This window comes from Loxodonta africana, chromosome 7 (genome assembly GCF_030014295.1).
Source record: "Loxodonta africana isolate mLoxAfr1 chromosome 7, mLoxAfr1.hap2, whole genome shotgun sequence".
In the NCBI taxonomy this organism is placed as follows: domain Eukaryota; kingdom Metazoa; phylum Chordata; class Mammalia; order Proboscidea; family Elephantidae; genus Loxodonta; species Loxodonta africana.
Window position 1 is genome coordinate 7573071 of NC_087348.1, and position 18168 is coordinate 7591238.

Sequence of the window (18168 nt, forward strand, 5' to 3'; positions counted from 1 at the left end):
CCCCTCCTCCCCCCACCCCGGGGAGGGCCGCTACAATTTGTGGTTACAGCTTTACACGTCAGAAAAAAAAAAAAAAAAGTTTGCAGAATGTCCCACACCGAAAAAAAAATCCGAAACCGAGCGAAAAAAACCTGCGAGTGGGCCTGGCGGATGGGATTATTAAAGCCTCGCCGGAGCCGCGGCTCGCCCTCCCACTCCGTCAGCCTCGGGAGAGGAGCCGCGCCCGCCGGCCGCCCCCAGCCCCATGGACCTCCGAGCAGGTAGGAGCCCGGGCGAACCCCGGCCGCCGCCCCCGCCCCGCGCCGAGATCCGGGTCCGTCCTCCCCCGGGAGCCGGGTCGGGGCCGGGCCGGAGCTGCCCGCCAGCCGGGCTCGGGCCGGGGAGGCGCGGCCGGGCACCCCTGAGAGGGGCCGGGCGGGGACGCGGCATTCCGAGAGTCCGCTCGGCGGGGCAGGAGGTGGCTCCGGGCGCGGGGAAGCCCGCGAGCCGCAGAGCGAGAGGCGGCAACCTGGAGCCCCGGCGCGGCGGGGTCCCGGGGAGGCCGGCGGACTGAGCCCCACGCAGAGGCGCGAGCGGGTCCGGCGGGCGAGGGCTCGGCGGGGACCGCGCAGGGCGAGGGCACGGCGGGGGAGGGGACGCGGCGGTGGCGGTGGCGGCGGCAGAGGCCGACACCTCGGGCTGCGGAGCGAAGCCGGCGGGGGGGGGGAGAGGGCGGAGGGCGGAGGGCAGAGCGGGCCGGGCCGGGCGGGCCGAGCCGCGGGACTCGCACAAGCCGCCCGAGCCCACCGTGCAGCCCGTGGCCGGCGAGCAGCCGGCGGCAGGTAGGGTCCGGGCGGTGGGCGGCCGCGGGGGCCTGGGAGTGATTAGTGCGGGGGGCGGGCGCAGCCCGGCTGGACTGGCAGGAAAAAGTCCGTCACCGGCCGGGGAGCGGCAGCAGCGCCGGCGCCGGAGCCCTTACGCGGCACGGGCCGGGCGGGGAGCGGAGGGCGGGCTGGGCAGGGAGCTGGCGCGCGGGAAAGGGCAGCGACCGGGCCGGGCCGGGCCCGGGAGCCCCGGAGCCGCCCCCGCCGCCGGGAAGGGAGCGACCAGGCGGGAGCGGGCCAGGGGTGCTGGGGCCACACAGGGGGAAGGCGCCGCCGCCGCCCCCCGGGGTGGGGGCCGGGAGCGAGAGGTCACCACAGAGAGGGCACCCTTCGAGGAAGCCCGGGTTGCCAGGTCCTCCCCATTTCTGCTTGCCCTCCCTTCCTAACAGGCAACGCAACACTGAGCTCATGGAGCCTTCCCTGCAGACCCCTAACCCCAGGGGCCACTGCCCTGTTTCCTCAGGGGCCCCGCCTGGCCGTCCCCTGTGGTAGGAAGGGGCTGCCAGGAGAGGAAGGGATTGGACTTAGTGGGCAGCAGCTGACTGAGTCTTGGAGGGGTACTAGACAGACTTCTCTATCGTGGTCACTCTGACCCAGACCCAAGCAGATGTCATTTGCGGGCTTTCACTGCCCTGACCCCTGACCAAACATGACACAGGGACATGGCCCTGTGTACCTAACAGGCCATCCCCACTCCTCCCACTGGCTCATACTCGCAGCCTTCAGCCACACAGCTAACCAGGCACCAGGCGGACATGACGGCAGCTGTCCCCCCCTCCACCCCCGCCACCTCAGACTGGTGTGATGGCCCCTCTCCCCTCCACACACACAGCCCCACTCGCCTGTCCCGTCCCACATGTGCACACCTCTGCCCCAGCTCCTCAATTACCACACTTCACATTCCGCCCCACAATCCCACCTGCCTATTCCCACCTGGCTCTGACCTTGTCCCTCTGAGCCCCTCCCACAGCCTCCTGCACAGTCTTGATAACAACACCCTTTCACATGCCCCCACACACTTCCACTGCTTCACTTCACTCCCCTGCGCTGGCTTCACGCTGCTTGTCCTGGGCCACCCAGGGTTCCTCCCAGGCCCAACAGAGGACACTCTCATTCAAATCAAAGCCCACTCCTGTCTCAGTTACTGACTTCCCAGGGCAGGAGCTTGGCCCGCCCTCTGCTTCTTCCGCTGGGCCTCAGTTTCTTCTTCTGTTTAGTCTGGAAGAGCAGGGCAGGGGGGATGCTGAGGAGATGGAGCTCCACATGTCTCAGCTGAGAGGAACTTTGGCGCACAAGTCCAGCGTTCCCCGGGTTTGGTAGCACCAGCTGTCTCCAGCCTCCAGGCCCTTGTTTCCCCACTAGCCTCTAAGCCACTGCTCAGCAGTCTGGGGAAAAGGGAACCAAGAAGAGGCTGGTAGGGAGAGAAGAAGTGAGGGGGAGAGCAGCCAGCCCAGAGGAGCAGGATAGGTGGGTGTTTTCTGTGGGCCCTTCCCCTCTGCCCCTCTTGGGCCTTCCCTGAGAAGGCAAAGTGCCTGGATCTACACCACAGGGTACATAGCACCCCTCACCCACTCTCCCCCACTTCCCCTCAATACACCTCTCCAAGGTCACCCACATGCTAGTCCTGGCTGGCCCCATCTTTAGCCCAGTCTGCAGCTACCGCACCCACACCTCTGGAACTCTCTCTCTGGGGCCTCCCTGGCTTAGCTGCCTGTCTGACGCACCCTGGCATGTCTGCATTGCTGAGCCCCCACCCCACCAAGTGAGGCTGCCTGGGTCGGGGGCGGTATGCAGGCCAGGCACTGAGGGCGAGTGCGCCTGCCTGGGCAGCAGGGTCAGTGGCTGTGTGCTTTTGTGGGCCGAGTGTGTATGTTCATGAGAGGGGCCAAGGTTCCCAGGGCCCAGGGATCTGGATGGAATTAGGGGCTGGCTGGGCGGGGGCCAGGATGGGGATGGGGGGGCTGCAGCAGGAAACGTGAGCTGCACTCATTAGCTTCTCACGTGCTCAGCAGATTTATAAACACAGGGAGAAGACGGATGTAAACAATCGGTGGGCAGCAGCCAGAGCAGGGCCGGGGTGGGCGGGCTGGGGGCCAGTATTGGGGGAGGGGGCTGTGACAGGCCCCGCAGGCCACCTGCGAGGTCCACCTGTGTGTGCCCTGGAGAGGAGTCTGCCCACCACATACTCCCTGCAGGCACACTCCCTCCTGTCTGGCTCCAGGCTACACCCCAGGTGTTTGCTGCCCAAAGACTATAGCGTGCCCAGCCCCTCCCCCCCGCCTCCAGCTAGGGGGACAGGGACTGGGATGCCTCCTGGCCCTAAAGTGGGAGCTCGGTAGGGGGGTGGAGGCAGCGCCTGTCCTTGACTTCCCACTCTCCTGCTTCTTCTCCCTCTGGCTTCTTAGACTCCTTTCTCTCTGGTGCTCCGTGGGACAGTCAGTCGGCTCCTCTGCTCTCTGCCCTGCCCCCCCCCCCCAACAAGCCTGCAGTGACACAGTTACCTCAGAACTGAAATATTCCTGGAAACACCGGCCTCGTCTGGTTAATTTCATGAGCCGTTTTTCTGCCCAGATGACTTAGCTCTTGTTTATCCAAAGGCCTCTCCCCCTGCTGTCCCATGTAGGGAGCTGGTCCCCCCAGGATGTCCCACAGGGCCCAGAAAGGGAGGGGGCAAGAAGGGCCAGAGAAGTTGCTGACCACCACTCCTCTGTGAGAGAGGCAGAGCATTCCTGAACCCTGGCTGGCAGGGCTGTCCCAAGGCAGGGTGGGGACACAGGGGAGCCCAGCTCCCAGCTTCTGCTTCACCAAGCCCCCAACATTGCCACTAATGGTGAGCTAGGCCAGACTCGGTCCTGAGAACTACCTCAAGGCTGGCAGGGCTGCTTCCTCCCTTAGCAGGTCTCCACCCTACAAAACTAATCCCACGTGGTACCCACAGGATCTTGGAGTTAACCCAGCCAGGTCCCCAGTGGAGCTGGGCTGAGGAGGGCCCGAGGCTTCTTGCATAGGAGGATCTAGAGCTGGTCTTGAGATGTGAAGAACAGGGAGAAGAAAGGAACTCAGACAAGAGCTAGGCATGGAAAGGAAGGATGAGAGGAACATTCAAGAAGGAAGCCACAGGTTGCAGATAGGAAGGAAGAAAGCAGGGCAGTTATGTGCCTGGCCCTGGTCTCTCTCCTAAATATACACACACAAACCTACTCTCTCTCTCTCACACACACACACACCCTCAAACCAAGAATGCTTCACCTAGAGAGCAGTGTCCCTGTGACTGGGAACCCCTACTCCCACACTGCGTCAATAAAGTCAGCTAGTCAAGCATCTGAAAGAGTCAACTTGGCCCAGTTGGCCCACTGCAAAAGCCTCCACCTGACCCCTATACTCTATTTATAAGGGACATCGTTATACAGTTTGAGTCCTAAACCTCTCCTAGTTTGTGACCATAACTAAAACCTTAAGCTAGCACTATGACTAACCTAAAGTCCAACTAGTCTTAATTCTTTCTTAACTCCAAACCCTATGCTAACTCTGTTGTTATTGTTGTGTGCCATCGAGTCGATTCTGACTCATAGCGACCCTATATAATAAAGCAGAACTGCCCCAATTGCCTAGGGTTTCCTAGGCTGTAATCTTTACAGGATGGAGTCCTGGTGGCACAGTGGTTAAAGACTTGGCTGCTGACCGAAAGGCTGGCAGTTCAAAACCACTAGCCGCTCCACAGGAGAAAGATGTGGCAGTCTGCTTCCGTCAAGATTTACAGGGTAGTTCTCCTCTGACTTATAGGGTCACTATGGGTCAGAATTGACTCAATGGCAATGAGTTTTTAATCTTTATGGGAGCCGATCGCCAGGTCATTTCTCCCACGGAGCTGCCGGGTAGGTTCAAACCGCTGACCCTTCAGTTAATAGCCAAGCGCTTAACCGTTGCGCCACCAGGGCTCCTTGTCCTAACTCTCGTGTAGTCAAATTGCAAACCTACCAAACTGATTTTTAATTATCAAAGCAATCTCTGTCATTGCAGAAATATTTGAAAGTACAAAATATAAACTAGAGGAAAGAAATCACCCAGAACTTCACACCTATCCAAGCTTAAAACCCCAGCTAGCCCTTGTAATGACATGCCAAGGCAAAGACTTAGCCCCGGCTAACCCTCTGCCTGCCCTCTAACCTAACCACATCCCCTGCTGGACTCAAACCTCAACCAAACTCAATCAACCAAAGCCCAAGTCTAAAACCCTGAAACTTTAAAAAGTAACCCAGTCCTTAAACCTAACCTAGCCAATGCCAATTTTATCCCTACCCTATCCTATCCCTAACTGCCTTTACCCAATCTCAATGCCCACTGAATCCGGGCCTAGTGCTCTTGACCTTGGACCTCACCTAAAAGCCTAGAAGTGCATGTTTCCCAGCTGCCTACATCCCTAGCCTCTGGCCCCTTTCAAAGACCTCTAACCTCTGGCCCCCTGCATTGACCCCTGGCCCCCTGCACTGACCCCTGACCTCTGGCCTCTGCATCCTGGATGTCCACGCTCTCCAGCACCATCAGCTGACAAGCCCAGTTCATCGAATGCATCTGTCTCTGTTCCCTCTCTCCCCACCCCCTCTGTCTCTCTCAGTCCCCACTGCAGGCTGATCGAAAGGCCTCACTCAGGTCGAACTTTCCTCCATCCAAAACCCTAGGTAAGAATGGGGCAAACCTCCACACTGCAGCTAATCCCTGAGAGTGCACACAGAAGATCCTTCAATCTAACACTACCTACACTTCCCACGCCCAGGAATCACATTCTAGAGTATACCCGCCACCAACTCCAGAAGCCAGCCCCAGTGGTCTCTCCCTAAATCTGCAGCCCCTCTGTTCTGTTCTCAGCCTGCGGCCCTCCCTGCCGCACCCCCACCCTCAGCCTCAGGGTGGACGCCTCCCTTGCCAGCTCTGAAAGGTGCTGTTTCCCCTCTGCTTGGATCCCCTCATGCTGCCATGGGATGGTGAGACTGGGAGAGGAGGCTGAGGTACACAGGGAACCCAGGAATGGTCCCAGCCCGCCTTGTACACACACATACATGTTGGCACACATGCCGTGGCAGACATGCCAAAGAATCTTTCTTAGCTGCCACACAAACATACTCTTAAATATCTGTTGATACACACAGATACACACACACAGACACGGACACACACACACACCAAGCCCCATCCTCAAACACATACATGCCTCCACACACACACTTTCTCAGGCCAGGAACAGTCCACCTCCTCCATCCCCTCCGCCTCCCATCTGGCGTCCCCCCTCCCTCTCACCCCAGCCCAAGGTGGGGACCGACACTTGAGGGGCTGCCAGCTGCCTCCTCGCTGGGCCTGGCCACCTCATGCCCCTGCCCTCCTGCCCACAGGGGACTCGTGGGGGCTGCTAGCTTGCCTGTGCACTGTGCTCTGGCATCTCCCTGCGGTGCCAGCCCTCAACCGTACAGGGGACCCAGGGCCCGGCCCGTCCATCCAGAAAACCTACGACCTCACCCGCTACCTGGAGCACCAACTCCGCAGCTTGGCTGGGACTTACGTGAGTATCAGGGCAGCTTAGGGGTCTTTTTTTTTTAGGGGTCTGGGTGCTGGGCAAGAATGAGAAGAGGAGCTGGGGGGAAAAGAGGTGATGAGGGGCCTGGTGAGTGATGGGGTGCTGAGGAGGGGCCCTTTGGCTCCAAGCAGTCTCCCTGTCTGGCCTATCTCCTGCCCTTCCCTCTTGGTGCCCCCCTCCTCCCTATCCCTGGCCCCAGGACTAGGCATGTGGGCAGGCCTCGCACCCGCCTTGGCCCATTGCCCCACTGGCTGCCAGCCCAGCCACCCACCTCCCCCTGGGGGCTGGGGAAGTCTCCTCTGTTTACACCGTGTTGTGGTGTCTCTCACACGGGCGGGGCTGGGTGGGGATGAAGGGGCCCCACCTCCCAGGCCTGTGTTCCAGCTCGCCCCTGCCCCCAGTCCTGGGCCCCTGCTGCTCGGGACCCCTGGGCCTCCCTTCTGTTTGCCTCTTCCATCCTGGCTGGGCTTCTACAGGGGTCCTGGGGGAGGGGGGGCTGCAGGGACCCAGGCTGGTGTTGGCAGGGGCGTAGGGTGGGGATGGAGGCTGTGCTGGAAGTGCTTGGGGATGGTCCAGAGGTGTTCAGACAGCCCAGGAGGGAAGGAAGAGGTCAGAGAAGCCAAGGACCGTGGGGAGCTGGCCCCTCTTCCCGAGTTCCTCTTCCAATCCCAGACCCTACTCTGGAGCCAGGGAAGGAAGGGGAGGAGGGTGGCGGGGGAGCTGGCTCCAGCCCCAGGATACACCGAGGAAATTAGTTTGTCTCTGTGCTTGTCAGCGTGTGAACCTCCCCCTGGGCCCTCGCCTATCCCAGGCCTCGCCCCTCTCTTCTCTCCCTTTCTCTCTGCTGACAGGGCCCTCGGCCCTTTGCTTGGGCCCCAGGCCTCTCCCTGAGGACTGGCAAGGGCCCTGCCCTCCTCCCTATATGCCTTCCAGACCCTTCCTCCTGCCCCACTCTTGGAGTTTCTTCCTTCTGCAGCCCTGCTCCTATTAGCCAAGCCCCTCCTTGCAGTGTCAGTGAGTACCCATCTGTCCCCTGTCCCTGCAGGTGAGTGGGACCTGCACGTCCACGCTGAGTGAGGCTGCGCGATGTCTCCCTGGCCAGGAAACCTCTGCTTGCTTCTACTACCCCCTCTAGTAGCCGACCCTGTTTCTCTCCTGGTTTCCCCTGCCAAATTTCTCCAAGGAGTGGTCTACACCCTCTGCCTCCACTTCCTCTCCACCCACTCACTCCTTAACCCCCTGCAGTCTGGCTTCCAGGCTACCACGGTGGCCCTCTCCAAGGTCTTCAGTCAGGCCTTCTCCCGCCTCCTCTCCTCATTCTCACTCTGTTTTGCAGCCACACTGTTGCGCTCTGCTCCCTTCTTAGGTCCTCTTCCCTGGCCTCTGCCTCTCCAGCCTCACCACCTGGCGCCTTCGGTGGTGGCTCCTCTTCCTCTCTAGCCTGCCCTGACGGGGGCCCCCACACACCCAGCAGTCAGTGTGTCCTGACTGAGCATCCACTGCGGGCTTTCTCTTTCTGTACCTCTCTGTAGAGCTCATCATCCCCGCTGCTTCAACTGTCACCTCCCTACAAATGACATCCTGGTCGGAGAGACTTAGGGAGGCCTGAACAGAGAAGCATAGCGTTGCCGGGGCCAGTCAGAGCAGATGCGAAGTAGACACTTTGGGGCAGGTGGCCACTCACGGAGCCGCTGCTCCGCCCTCCCTCCCCATCGCCCTCTCCTTTCCACAGCTGAACTACCTGGGCCCCCCTTTCAATGAGCCTGACTTCAACCCACCTCGGCTGGGGGCAGACACTCTGCCCAGAGCCACCGTTGACCTTGATGTGTGGCGGAGCCTCAATGACAAACTGCGGCTGACCCAGAACTACGAGGCCTACAGCCACCTTCTGTGCTACCTGCGCGGCCTCAACCGCCAGGCTGCAACGGCCGAGCTGCGCCGCAGCCTGGCCCACTTCTGCACCAGTCTCCAGGGCCTGCTCGGCAGCATTGCTGGCGTCATGGCAGCTCTGGGCTACCCATTGCCCCAGCCCTTGCCTGGGACAGAGCCCACCTGGGCCCCTGGTCCTGCCCACAGCGACTTCCTCCAGAAGATGGACGACTTCTGGCTGCTGAAGGAGCTGCAGACCTGGCTGTGGCGCTCAGCCAAGGACTTCAACAGGCTCAAGAAGAAGATACAGCCTCCAGCTGCTGCGGTCACCCTGCGCTTGGAGGCCCACGGCTTCTGATCTCTGCCTTACCACCCTCCTCCTACCCCTCCCCACTGAAACCGTGCTCCCTTCTGGGAGAGAGAAACCTGTATGCCAACATCTGTTGAGCCAGGAGACAGAAGCCATGAGCTTCTGGCCCTCCCCTGGATGAGACGGGGTGTGATGCAGTAGCCCCGTCTCCTCCCCGCCTCCCCAAGTCCTACAGGTCTGGGGAAGAGGTGCAATAGGCCCTATCCCATTTCTACAAGAAGTACTGCTCAAGGGAGCCCCAGGTGGTCTAAGTTGGCTCGCAAAGGTCTCACCATCTCCTGTTGCCGGCCCACCACTGCCAGTGCCTCCCAGCCTCTCAAGTGCACTTCCAGGAAGCGTGACAGTAGGTCAGGGATCGGGGCCACCACAGCAAGTGCCTTTCTCGGGTGAAGCCCTTTGGCTGGCCCACTCTCCTTGGATGTGTGTTGTTTCCCTACCCCCAAATAACTCTCTATGTCCAGTTCAGGAAACAAACATGGTGGCGCAACTAAGCAGGAAGAAAACGGGATTAAAAATAGAAGAGGTGGGCTCTGCATTGGAGGTGGCCTGTAAACCAGACAGGTAATACCGAAAGTGGAGGGGTGGGGACAGACGTGACCCAGGGGCCACCAAGGCAGTCAGTGGTCCAGGGTGGCAAACGAAGCCATGGTGAGCATCGGCACCTTGCCTTGTGGTATTTGCCGGCATCACCATGCCTCCTCTCACCCCTTCCCCAGGGTATCTGTGGGTTGCCCAGGCTTGGGAGGGCAACTACAGCCACAGCCACAGGATTTCCTGAAAGTTTACATTGCAGTAGCATTTTGGGGTGTGGGGGGCAGCTTCCCCTGGCCTGGGCCCTCAGCCCCACCCACTCATGACTCTAAGTTTGTTGTATTAATATTTATTTATTTGGAGATGTTATTTATTAGATGATATTTATTACAGAATTTCTATTCTTGTATTAACGAATAAAATGCTTTCCCCAGAACTTATGCTCTTTGGTGGCCTCGCCCCTCCTCCTGTTTCTTATTCCTTGGTTCTCCTGGCCCTCCCCAGCCCCTGGCTCCCATTGCCATGAGTGGAGGGCCCAGAGCCCCAGGGGCTCACCCAGGAAACACAGAGCTGGCGGGGAGAGACTCTCCTCTCACCCTCCCTCCCCATGGAGAGACGAGCAAACGCATCTCTGCTCCTGCTCCCCCAACCCTCCTCCTGCTCCCCCTACCCTCTTCCTGTGCCCCCTACCCTCCTCCTGATCCCCCTACCTTCCTCCTGCTCCCCTTACCCTCTTCCTGCTCCCCCAACTCCCCTCCTGGTCCCTCTGCTCCCTCTACCAACCCTGTCAGGTAGTCCTCCCACATATCTCTGTCTGTCCCTTCCTTTCTTCCTCCCTGCTTTTGCTCTGTCCTCCTCACCCCTCCGGGTCACTTAATGGTTTTACAGGTTTGGCTCCCCGCTATGAAATTCTCCTTTCCAGCCCACCCTCCACATCAGAGCTGTTTACTTGCTCCTCTGGGGCCCTCTCCTAAGTGGTCAGCCCCTGAGCACTAAGTCCCAGTTTCTCCAGGACCCCCATCTGCTGCCATCCACTTGGGACCCCAGAGCAGTGCTCCTCACCTTCTCCTCTATACCTTCATTTTCTAGGGAGAGTGACAGACAGCAGCTAAGTCACAGTTCTCAGCTGTGGCTCCATTCTCTCTCTAGTGTAAGGAAGTATGGGGCGGGGGTAGGAGGGTGGGAGACCTCCTTCTGGGCTGGAAGGGAGTGAGATGGATTGATTCAAGGGATGACCTAAGCCCAAACTGCAGCTTCATAACCTTTTAGCTGAATAATCTCAGACATTACTTACTCTCTCTGAGCTTCAGTTTCCCCATCTGTGAAGTAAGGGTAGTACCCTGACAAGATCGCTGGGACGGAAACCAGAAACAGTGAAGGCAAGTGCTAGGCTGCAGCAACAGCAGCTGTGGCACTTACAGATGATGTGGGACATAGTGTGTCATGACACTCTAGTTAAGAACCACTGGGTAAATGAATGGGTTACCTGCCCCCCGGGTAGTCCCTGGATGTTTTACAAGGGCCTCCTGCGACAGTGCCTTAAGTCAAGGGAGCAACAAATGATGGTAATGTCAGTTGACAGCTATTTTAAAGCCTTAAGGACCTGCCCATCACTGTGCTAACTAGAATAGGAAAGCCAGGAGCCCAAAACTGAGCTTGGTTCCTGCCCTTACAGCGCTTTCCATCTACTTGGGAAGAAAAGACCAGCTTTCCTGAGACACTAAGAGGGAAAAGCATACCCATGTCAGATGGCCTGGGAGGAACCAACATGTGTACACCCCATTGGGAAGAGGAGGCCGGGGTGGAGAGGGCGCAGGAGGGGCTGGACCTGCTTGTAGGCAGAGCATATCAGGCTCTGCTGAATGTCCCTGGGTCACCTGGCCCAAGGTGGAGGGCACCTTCCTGCCCTGAGGGGTCCAGGCTCCTGAGGCAGAGACATCTGCTGGCCATGGCCAGGGGGACCCTCAGGCCCTGCGTCCTGCCTAACGACAAAAGAGGGGCATCTGGAACTCTCTCCATGCATGAGCAAAATATCTGTCATATGTAAGGCACAATACAAGGGTCACGAGGAATATGGAGAGAAATGCTCACCCCCTCACCCAACAGTGAGCTTCTTGAGGGCAGATTCTGAGTCCTCCTCCATCTCCCTATCTGCAGCACCCAGCTAAGGCCCTACCCAAAGAAGGCGCTCAATAAATGTGTGTTGGACAAAATAATCTAAAGGGAACAGGTCACTCTCCGGCCATCCAGTGCTGAAACACACGGCAGAATTTGATTAAGTGCAGAAAGAAAGATGCAGGAAAGTACTATGGGCATCGAGAAGGTGTGACCCCAGCTGGCTGAGTGAAGGCCCTGCTGGTCTGCCAGAGGGGAGGAGGTCTCCAGTCTTCATGTTTCCAGAACCTAGCTCATAGCAGGTACCCAATAATCACCTTTTGCATAAATGCATGAGGTGGGATTAGACACTGGTCTTGGAGGGTGGGCAGAATTTTGAGAGATGGGACAGGATCATGGCTAGCTCAGTCTGCCTCCCAGTCAAGCAGACAGTGTCAGAGGGCAGGGGCCAGCCAGGACTTACTCATCTCTGCACCCCCCCAGCAGTGGGCACAATAACTGGCACCCAGTAAAAGACTTGGTAGTTTGCTGAATTAAAGTAATTTAAAGAGTATCAAGGTCCTTGGATGGCACAAACAGTTTGTGCTCGACTATGGTTGGCAGTTTGAACCCACCCAGGGGCCCTGTGGAAGGAGGCCTGGCAATCTGCATCCATAAAGATTACAGCTAAGAAAACCCTATGGAGCAATTCTATTCTGTACCACATGGGGTTGCCATGAATAGGAACCAACTTGTCGGCAATGGGTTGGTTTTGGTTTGAACAAGTATCCAGGTAACAGTGTAGTAGAAGTCAGGAGAAGAGAGTTTTAAGGAGCCGTCTGATCAACAGTCTCAGCTGTCCCCGAGAAACTGAGAGAATACTAAGAGAAATCCACTGGCTTTGGTCATTAGGCAGTCACAGGTGACCTTTGAAAGCAGTTGTGAGGCAGACACAATTATGAGATTAAACGGTACGGTGGAAAAGGAAGGGGGTCACTGTATTCACTCAAGAGTTTGGGGTAAAAGGAATATCTAGCAGGACCAAGGAAGAGTTTTTTTTTTGTTTTGTGTTGTTTTTAATCCAAGAAGCTGGACTGTATGAAGAAGAACAGGGCATCAGGATTGGAGGAAGACTCATTAACAACCTGTGTTATGCCGATGACACAACCTTGCTTGCTGAAAGTGAAGACGACTTGAAGCACTTACTAATGAAGATCAAAGACCACAGCCTTCAGTATGGATTGCACCTCAACATAAAGAAAACAAAAATCCTCACAACTGGACCAATGAACAACATCATGATAAACGGAGAAAAGATTGAAGTTGCCAAGAATTTGGTTTTACTTGGATCCACAATCAACAGCCATGGAAGCAGCAGTCAAGAAATCAAAACACGCACTGCACTGGGCAAATCTACTGCAAAGGACCTCTTCAAAGTGTTGAAGAGCGAAGATGTCACCCTGAAGACTAAGGTGCGCCTGACCCAAGCCATGGTATTTTCAATCACATCATATGCCTCTGAAAGCTGGACAGTGAATAAGGAAGACCGAGGAAGAGTTGACGGTTTTGAATTGTGGTGTTGGCGAAGAATATTGAATATACCATGGACTGCCAAAAGAACAAACAAATCTGTCTTGGAAGAACTGTGGCCAGAATGCTCCTTAGAGGCAAGGATGGCAAGACTGTGTCTTACATACTTTGGACATGTTGTCAGGAGGGATTAGTCCCTGGAGAAGGACATCATGCTTGGCAGAGTACAGGGTCAGCGGAAAAGAGGAAGACCCTCAACGAGGTGGATTGACACAGTGGCTGCAACAATCAGCTGAAGCATAACAACGATTGTAAGGATGGCGCAGGACCGGGCAGTGTTTCATTCTGTTGTGCGTAGGGTCGCTATGAGTCGGAACCGCCTCGACGGCACCTAACAACAACAACAAACATGCCACTGGCTAAGTGCAGGGTGGTGGGTGGGGAAGAATAGAGAGGCCTGGGGACTAGAATAAGGAGACTACTGGAGGAGATTACAGAGGGCTGCCAGTCAGCATGGAAGGTGACATTCTCCAGTAGCAGAGAAGGGACAGGTAAAGATAAGGCATCATACAAGGCCTGAGTTACTCGCAGGGCAGGAAAGACAGAGAACCATCAGGGGTGAGGGGTTCTAGGGTGCTGGATTGCTGGCTGGCTGTGAGCCACAGAGTGCTGGCAGGTAGCAGTGAGGGAAAACTGTGGCAGATAAGGGTGCTCCAGGGGGAGGGAGGGGACGGCCGGAGGGAGGGCCGCAGAGGAGAGTGCCACTTGAGAGGGCATTTCCGAGTTTTCATTCGAAGTCTCCCCCAGACAGCTCCCTAATGAGCTGTTGGGGGTATGAACCCTCCTTTGAGTTCTGCCACTGTGTTCCCTGGGCCTTCTGTGAAGATGCTAGCTAGCTCTTTGGCACAGGTCTGCTGGCCAGGGATGGCTCATCAGTCTTTTCTGTGAGTGAGTTTGTCCTTAGTTCTCTGTCCACAGCTGTCTTAGGAGATGCAGTGAGGGGCCGAGTGAGCTTCCCTTGGTTATCTGAGGTTCCACCACACAAGTATGGCCTTACAGTCAGGGGCCCAGGTATCCTAAGAACCTTGGCTACCTGGTACCCTGCAGAGTCCTGGGGGATGTTATCTCTAGAAGTCTATGTTCCCAGGAAGGCTTGGGAGAATGGCGCGAGGGAGAGCCGGCCCTCCTCACTGTCCTCTCCAGATGCCATGCACTGGGGATTAGTTGCACTATCATCTAGGGTGCCCAGAAGTGCACCTGTGCTCAAGAGGATGAACAAGATGGGGGTTGGTTCCCTGAGGGCAGTAGCTCTGCTGGGGTGGGGTAGGAGTGGATATGGAAGAGGGTTCGGTGATGGTGGGAACAAGGTTTGCTGGCACTTGGCCCAACACCCAGGACTCAGGGATCTCCTCGGTATGTGAGGGGATTAATTCAAGCATTCATTTTACATACACACACACACACACACACACACACACACACTCTCTCTCTCTCTCATCTACCCCAAATGGGGAAGAGCAAAGCAAGGTGTCTGTTCCCCTTAACCTAGAGGGCAAGGGCAGTGATTCAGGCCCCCGAGCACTCCAACAGGCGGCCCCCTCTCAGCCCCCCTTCTTCTCTGGAGCCACAACTGTCCCTGCCTTTGTCCCTTCAGTCCTTGAGTTCCCTGACTCTGTCTGGGTCCCCCCTTTACGAGCAGTGGACAAAGCCCTTGTCAGTGGGGTGGGGCGGCAATGGAGGGACTGTGAGAAAACTTCAGGTCCAGCCCTTTCTCAGTCACAACTATTGTTGGGTCCCTCAGCCTCGCCAGGTCAGAGGTCACCCCTAGGCCCCTCTCCAACTATATCTGATCTCCAAGACCTGGCTGATGGGGTGGAAACAGTTAAGGAGGACCTTCCTTCCAGCTAGACCAAGTCTGACACCTGGTGGCCAAGGTGAAGAATGGCCAGAAGGGCCCCAGGACTTCTCCAGAGCAGGATGGTCAAGGTAAACCGGGAGGGGACTGGAGGAGGTATGGAGGGTGGTAGTTGGTATGGGACAGAATAGACATCCTGTGGCAGAGAGACCCTGAGGAACCTTTACCTCGAGCAGGCTCCCACTGGCCCTTAAGCCCACTCGACTCGGAGGAGGGGTGTCTGGGAGTGCAGTGAGGAACTAGGAGGAACTGCCAGGAAGAATGCTGGCCCACAGGGCGAGGAATGGGGCCTCAGGCATGTGAGTATGTTGGGGGCTGAGATATCAGTCTGGCTGCCCAGAATCCCCTGAGCTCAGAGTGGGTGGCAGGGCCTGGGGGCCTGAGCAGGGGCTGCTGCGGGAGAGGGAAGAGCAGGGTACGCCCCACAGCCTCTGGGCCACAGGCAGCTGCTTTCCTCCCTCACCTGCCCCCACCTTCCCAGCTCTACCTGGAGTTCCCCACAAGCCCCATCGTGAGCTGGGGGCAGGGAGGGAGCTTACCAGGCGCAGGCGCAGCGCTGAGCCCCCCCTCCTGTCCTGCCACATTGTCTGAGCTAAGTCAGGCCTAATCCCCTTCCCCTCAGAGCAGCCAGCCGCAGGATTCGGCTCTCAGGAAGGTACTGGGCCCCTTCACGCTCCAGCTCTTTTCTCTCCTGGGCTCCCCTTGAGGGTTCCCAGCCGAGAATCAGCGGTCACTCCCGTCAGTCCCATCACCAGCCTCTGGGTGTCAGGGTGAGCCAAGGAACCTGAGCTTGAGTCTCAGGACATGCCTCAAAAGAGAGAGAACTTAGTCCTCAACTCAGACCTCAGCTGGCCCTTCAGCCTGAAGCTGCCACTGTGAGAAGCCCCAGGCCAGCAGTTTCGGGGATGGGCCTAGGACGCTGCCTGGGTAGGAGAGGAATTCAGGCAGGTAGGTGATATGAGGCAGACAGGTAGGGGGCAAGGAGGAAAAGACGGAGGTGGCAGCTGGGGGCTGGCCTAGTTGCCAGCGAACCTTGGGGTCCAGATGCCGAGTCAGGGAGTAGGCCCAAGGGACAAGGATGACTCCGGTCATGAGTGCACTTTGCCTCGGGGCTATCCCACTGATTGATGGAGCAAGGCCAAGGGACAAGGATGGCTCTGGTCCTGAGTGCCCCCTCCCCTTGTGGCTTATCCTGCTGTCTGATGGGAGGAGAGGCCGCTGCTGCCTGTGGAGAGTTCCCTCACTCTGGCCAGAAAGCCGGGCCTCAGAGTCCTGTGCTCAAGCTGACCACTCTGATTCTCATTCTTGTGGCTGGGGGGCGGGGGTGAAACCCAAGGGAGACATCTTCTGGCTGGGTGCAACAGGCCAGCAGGGTCTGAGCCAGGCAGAGCTGGAGGCTGCTGGCAGGGACAGCCCAGGCAATGCCCACAGAGCAGGCTAGAGAGCCAGAGGCTGCAGACGGAGAGGAAGGCATAGGCCCAGGCTGCAGGAGGAGTCGCTGTGGCTGCCCAGCGGCACACCCCATTTCACGCTCCCTGGGCGGTGGCAGGGCCCCACGGCTATCAGCTTTCAGGGGTGGGAGGGATCAGGAATGAGGAGGGGTCTGCCCCACCCATGGCTCCCTACTCCCTCAGGGCTTTGTGGACTCAGGAGGTGGGTGGTGGCAACAGCTGGGACCCTGGGTGCAAGTGTACCTCTGGGAGCAGTCCAGGAGGTTCTTTCTGAGGCCCCCAAGAAGGGGTGGCCAGTCCCCCGGAGCCTAGCACTGTCCCTCCACAGGGCACTCAATGCGCAGCTGGACACAACACCTGAGCCCTTCCCAGCCCTGTGGAATGGGCTTCCCTGCTCCCGCCCCAACTCTGCCGGGCCCCTGCCTCCCTGGATGTGGGCCCCACTTAGTCCATGAGGCAGATGGGGGGATTAGATGGCCCAGCCCAGACAATAAAGGAGGGAAGGGCCTCCACCCCGGTGCAGTGCACCCACAGTGCTCACTCCCCGCTCAGCCCCCCTTAGGGAAGCTGATGGGGAGCCAGGCAGGAGGAGGCCCCTGAAGGATGGCCTGCTCCTCCCCACTCCCCCTTCTGGTGTTCCCTCCAGAGCATTCACTTCTCCTACTTCTACAAAGACCACTGGCCACAGGTCCCCCAGGGCCCAGCTCTCTTCCTCACACAGTGCACCCAGAACCCAGAGCCTGGGAAAGCAGAACCAGAGTCCTCTGAGCTGGCCTCACCCTCCAGCCCTTTCTGGGGAGTGGAAAGAAGGGCCCATGGGATCCCCCCAGGGTGATTAGAGCTGTGCTGGGCCTGCTGCAAATTCCCAGACTCCCACTGGCTAGCACTTTCACCCGCTGCCAGGAAGTTGGTGAGGGGGAGGCGGGAGTAGGGGTGAGTCAGCGATGACAGGAGACCGAGGGACAAAGGTCATGGGTGGAGAATTGGGAGACACTGTTTACAGCAGCTCGCATCCTCCAGGAGGTCTTCGGATGCTAGCCCAGCCCTGGGTTCTACAGTCTCTGACACTCCTTTTCTCTTTTTTTTGTCTGTTAGGAATCATATCCTGGCCTTGATGATTTGCATGCTTTGATCGCCCTGACGGCCTGTGAGCTCCTGGAGGGCATGAAGGCCCGTGGTTAACAGCAGTGACCATAACGTATCCACACTTCCTACTTTGGAAAACATTCTTACATCTATTTAATTAATACGTGGGAAAGTGCTTGGAATGGGACTTGGCACATTGTTAGGACTGTTGTATTTTCTGCTCGCTTCCTCACCTGACTGCGAGAGACGTGGCAGCTTTCCCCAGTGAAGGCCTGGGGACCCAGGCAAGTTAGGAGAGGACTAGCACCTCAGCTCTGCCTCCTGCGCAGTATGCCATTGTCCTGACTAGTGGGGCGGGCGGGCTGGGGGCCCCAGGAGGGCTGACAAGACAGGCGCTGGACTGGACTGAGGGTGGGCAGTCTCTGGGTTCAGACTGTGAGAAAGGAGCTCCAGAACCCGCGGGCTCTTCCAGCCAGGTCTCCTGGGCCCATGGGAACGGGGTGGGAGCAGAGAAGGGGCTGGATTAGCGCGGACTCTCCTCGGACCTCCAGAACTGCCCCCACAACGCGCCTGGGCCAAGAGGCCGGGCGGAAGCCTCGCGTGGGGCTCTGGGGAGTTACAAAACGGCCACGGGGATTACTGAGGCTGAAAAGATTTGCCTAGGAAGGACAAACGGGAAGTGAGAGGCCGAGGATAACGCTCCGCAAGTCCCTGGAGACCCCGCTGCGGACAAGCGGGGACAAGGGGGGCAGGCCGAGGTGGGGAAGTCTGGGGCATCTGACAGTTCCTTTGGCCCAGCCAACGTGCCCCCTCCCGCGCCGCCCGCCATTGGCTGGAGCCAGGGCTCCGCCCTGCAGAGGCGGCCTGCCATTGGCTCAGGCTTTTCCTGT

The 18168-nt window shown here is 58.1% G+C and overlaps 2 protein-coding genes across 8 annotated transcripts in view; one reads left to right on the top strand and one right to left on the bottom strand.

Annotated features, from left to right (window-relative positions):
- Positions 1-18168, bottom strand: part of SSH3 (slingshot protein phosphatase 3) — a 67484-nt gene that overhangs the window by 13063 nt on the left and 36253 nt on the right. The gene's annotated exons all lie outside the window — the stretch shown is intronic.
- On the top strand, positions 85-18064 carry CLCF1 (cardiotrophin like cytokine factor 1). Of its 6 annotated transcripts, none has more exons than XR_010322388.1 (5): positions 85-260; positions 6251-6417; positions 8165-14812; positions 14918-15689; positions 17288-18064. XR_010322388.1 is itself a non-coding variant. In XM_064287705.1 (3 exons), the coding sequence occupies exons 1-3, from the start codon at positions 245-247 to the stop codon at positions 8657-8659; spliced, it is 678 nt and encodes a 225-aa protein (XP_064143775.1). In that variant the 5' UTR covers positions 85-244; the 3' UTR covers positions 8660-18064. The 6 variants fall into 6 exon arrangements, 1 of the variants encoding a protein (XP_064143775.1); XR_010322387.1 differs by having other exon boundaries at positions 14918-15040; XR_010322389.1 differs by having other exon boundaries at positions 8165-9232; positions 14628-14812; positions 14918-18064.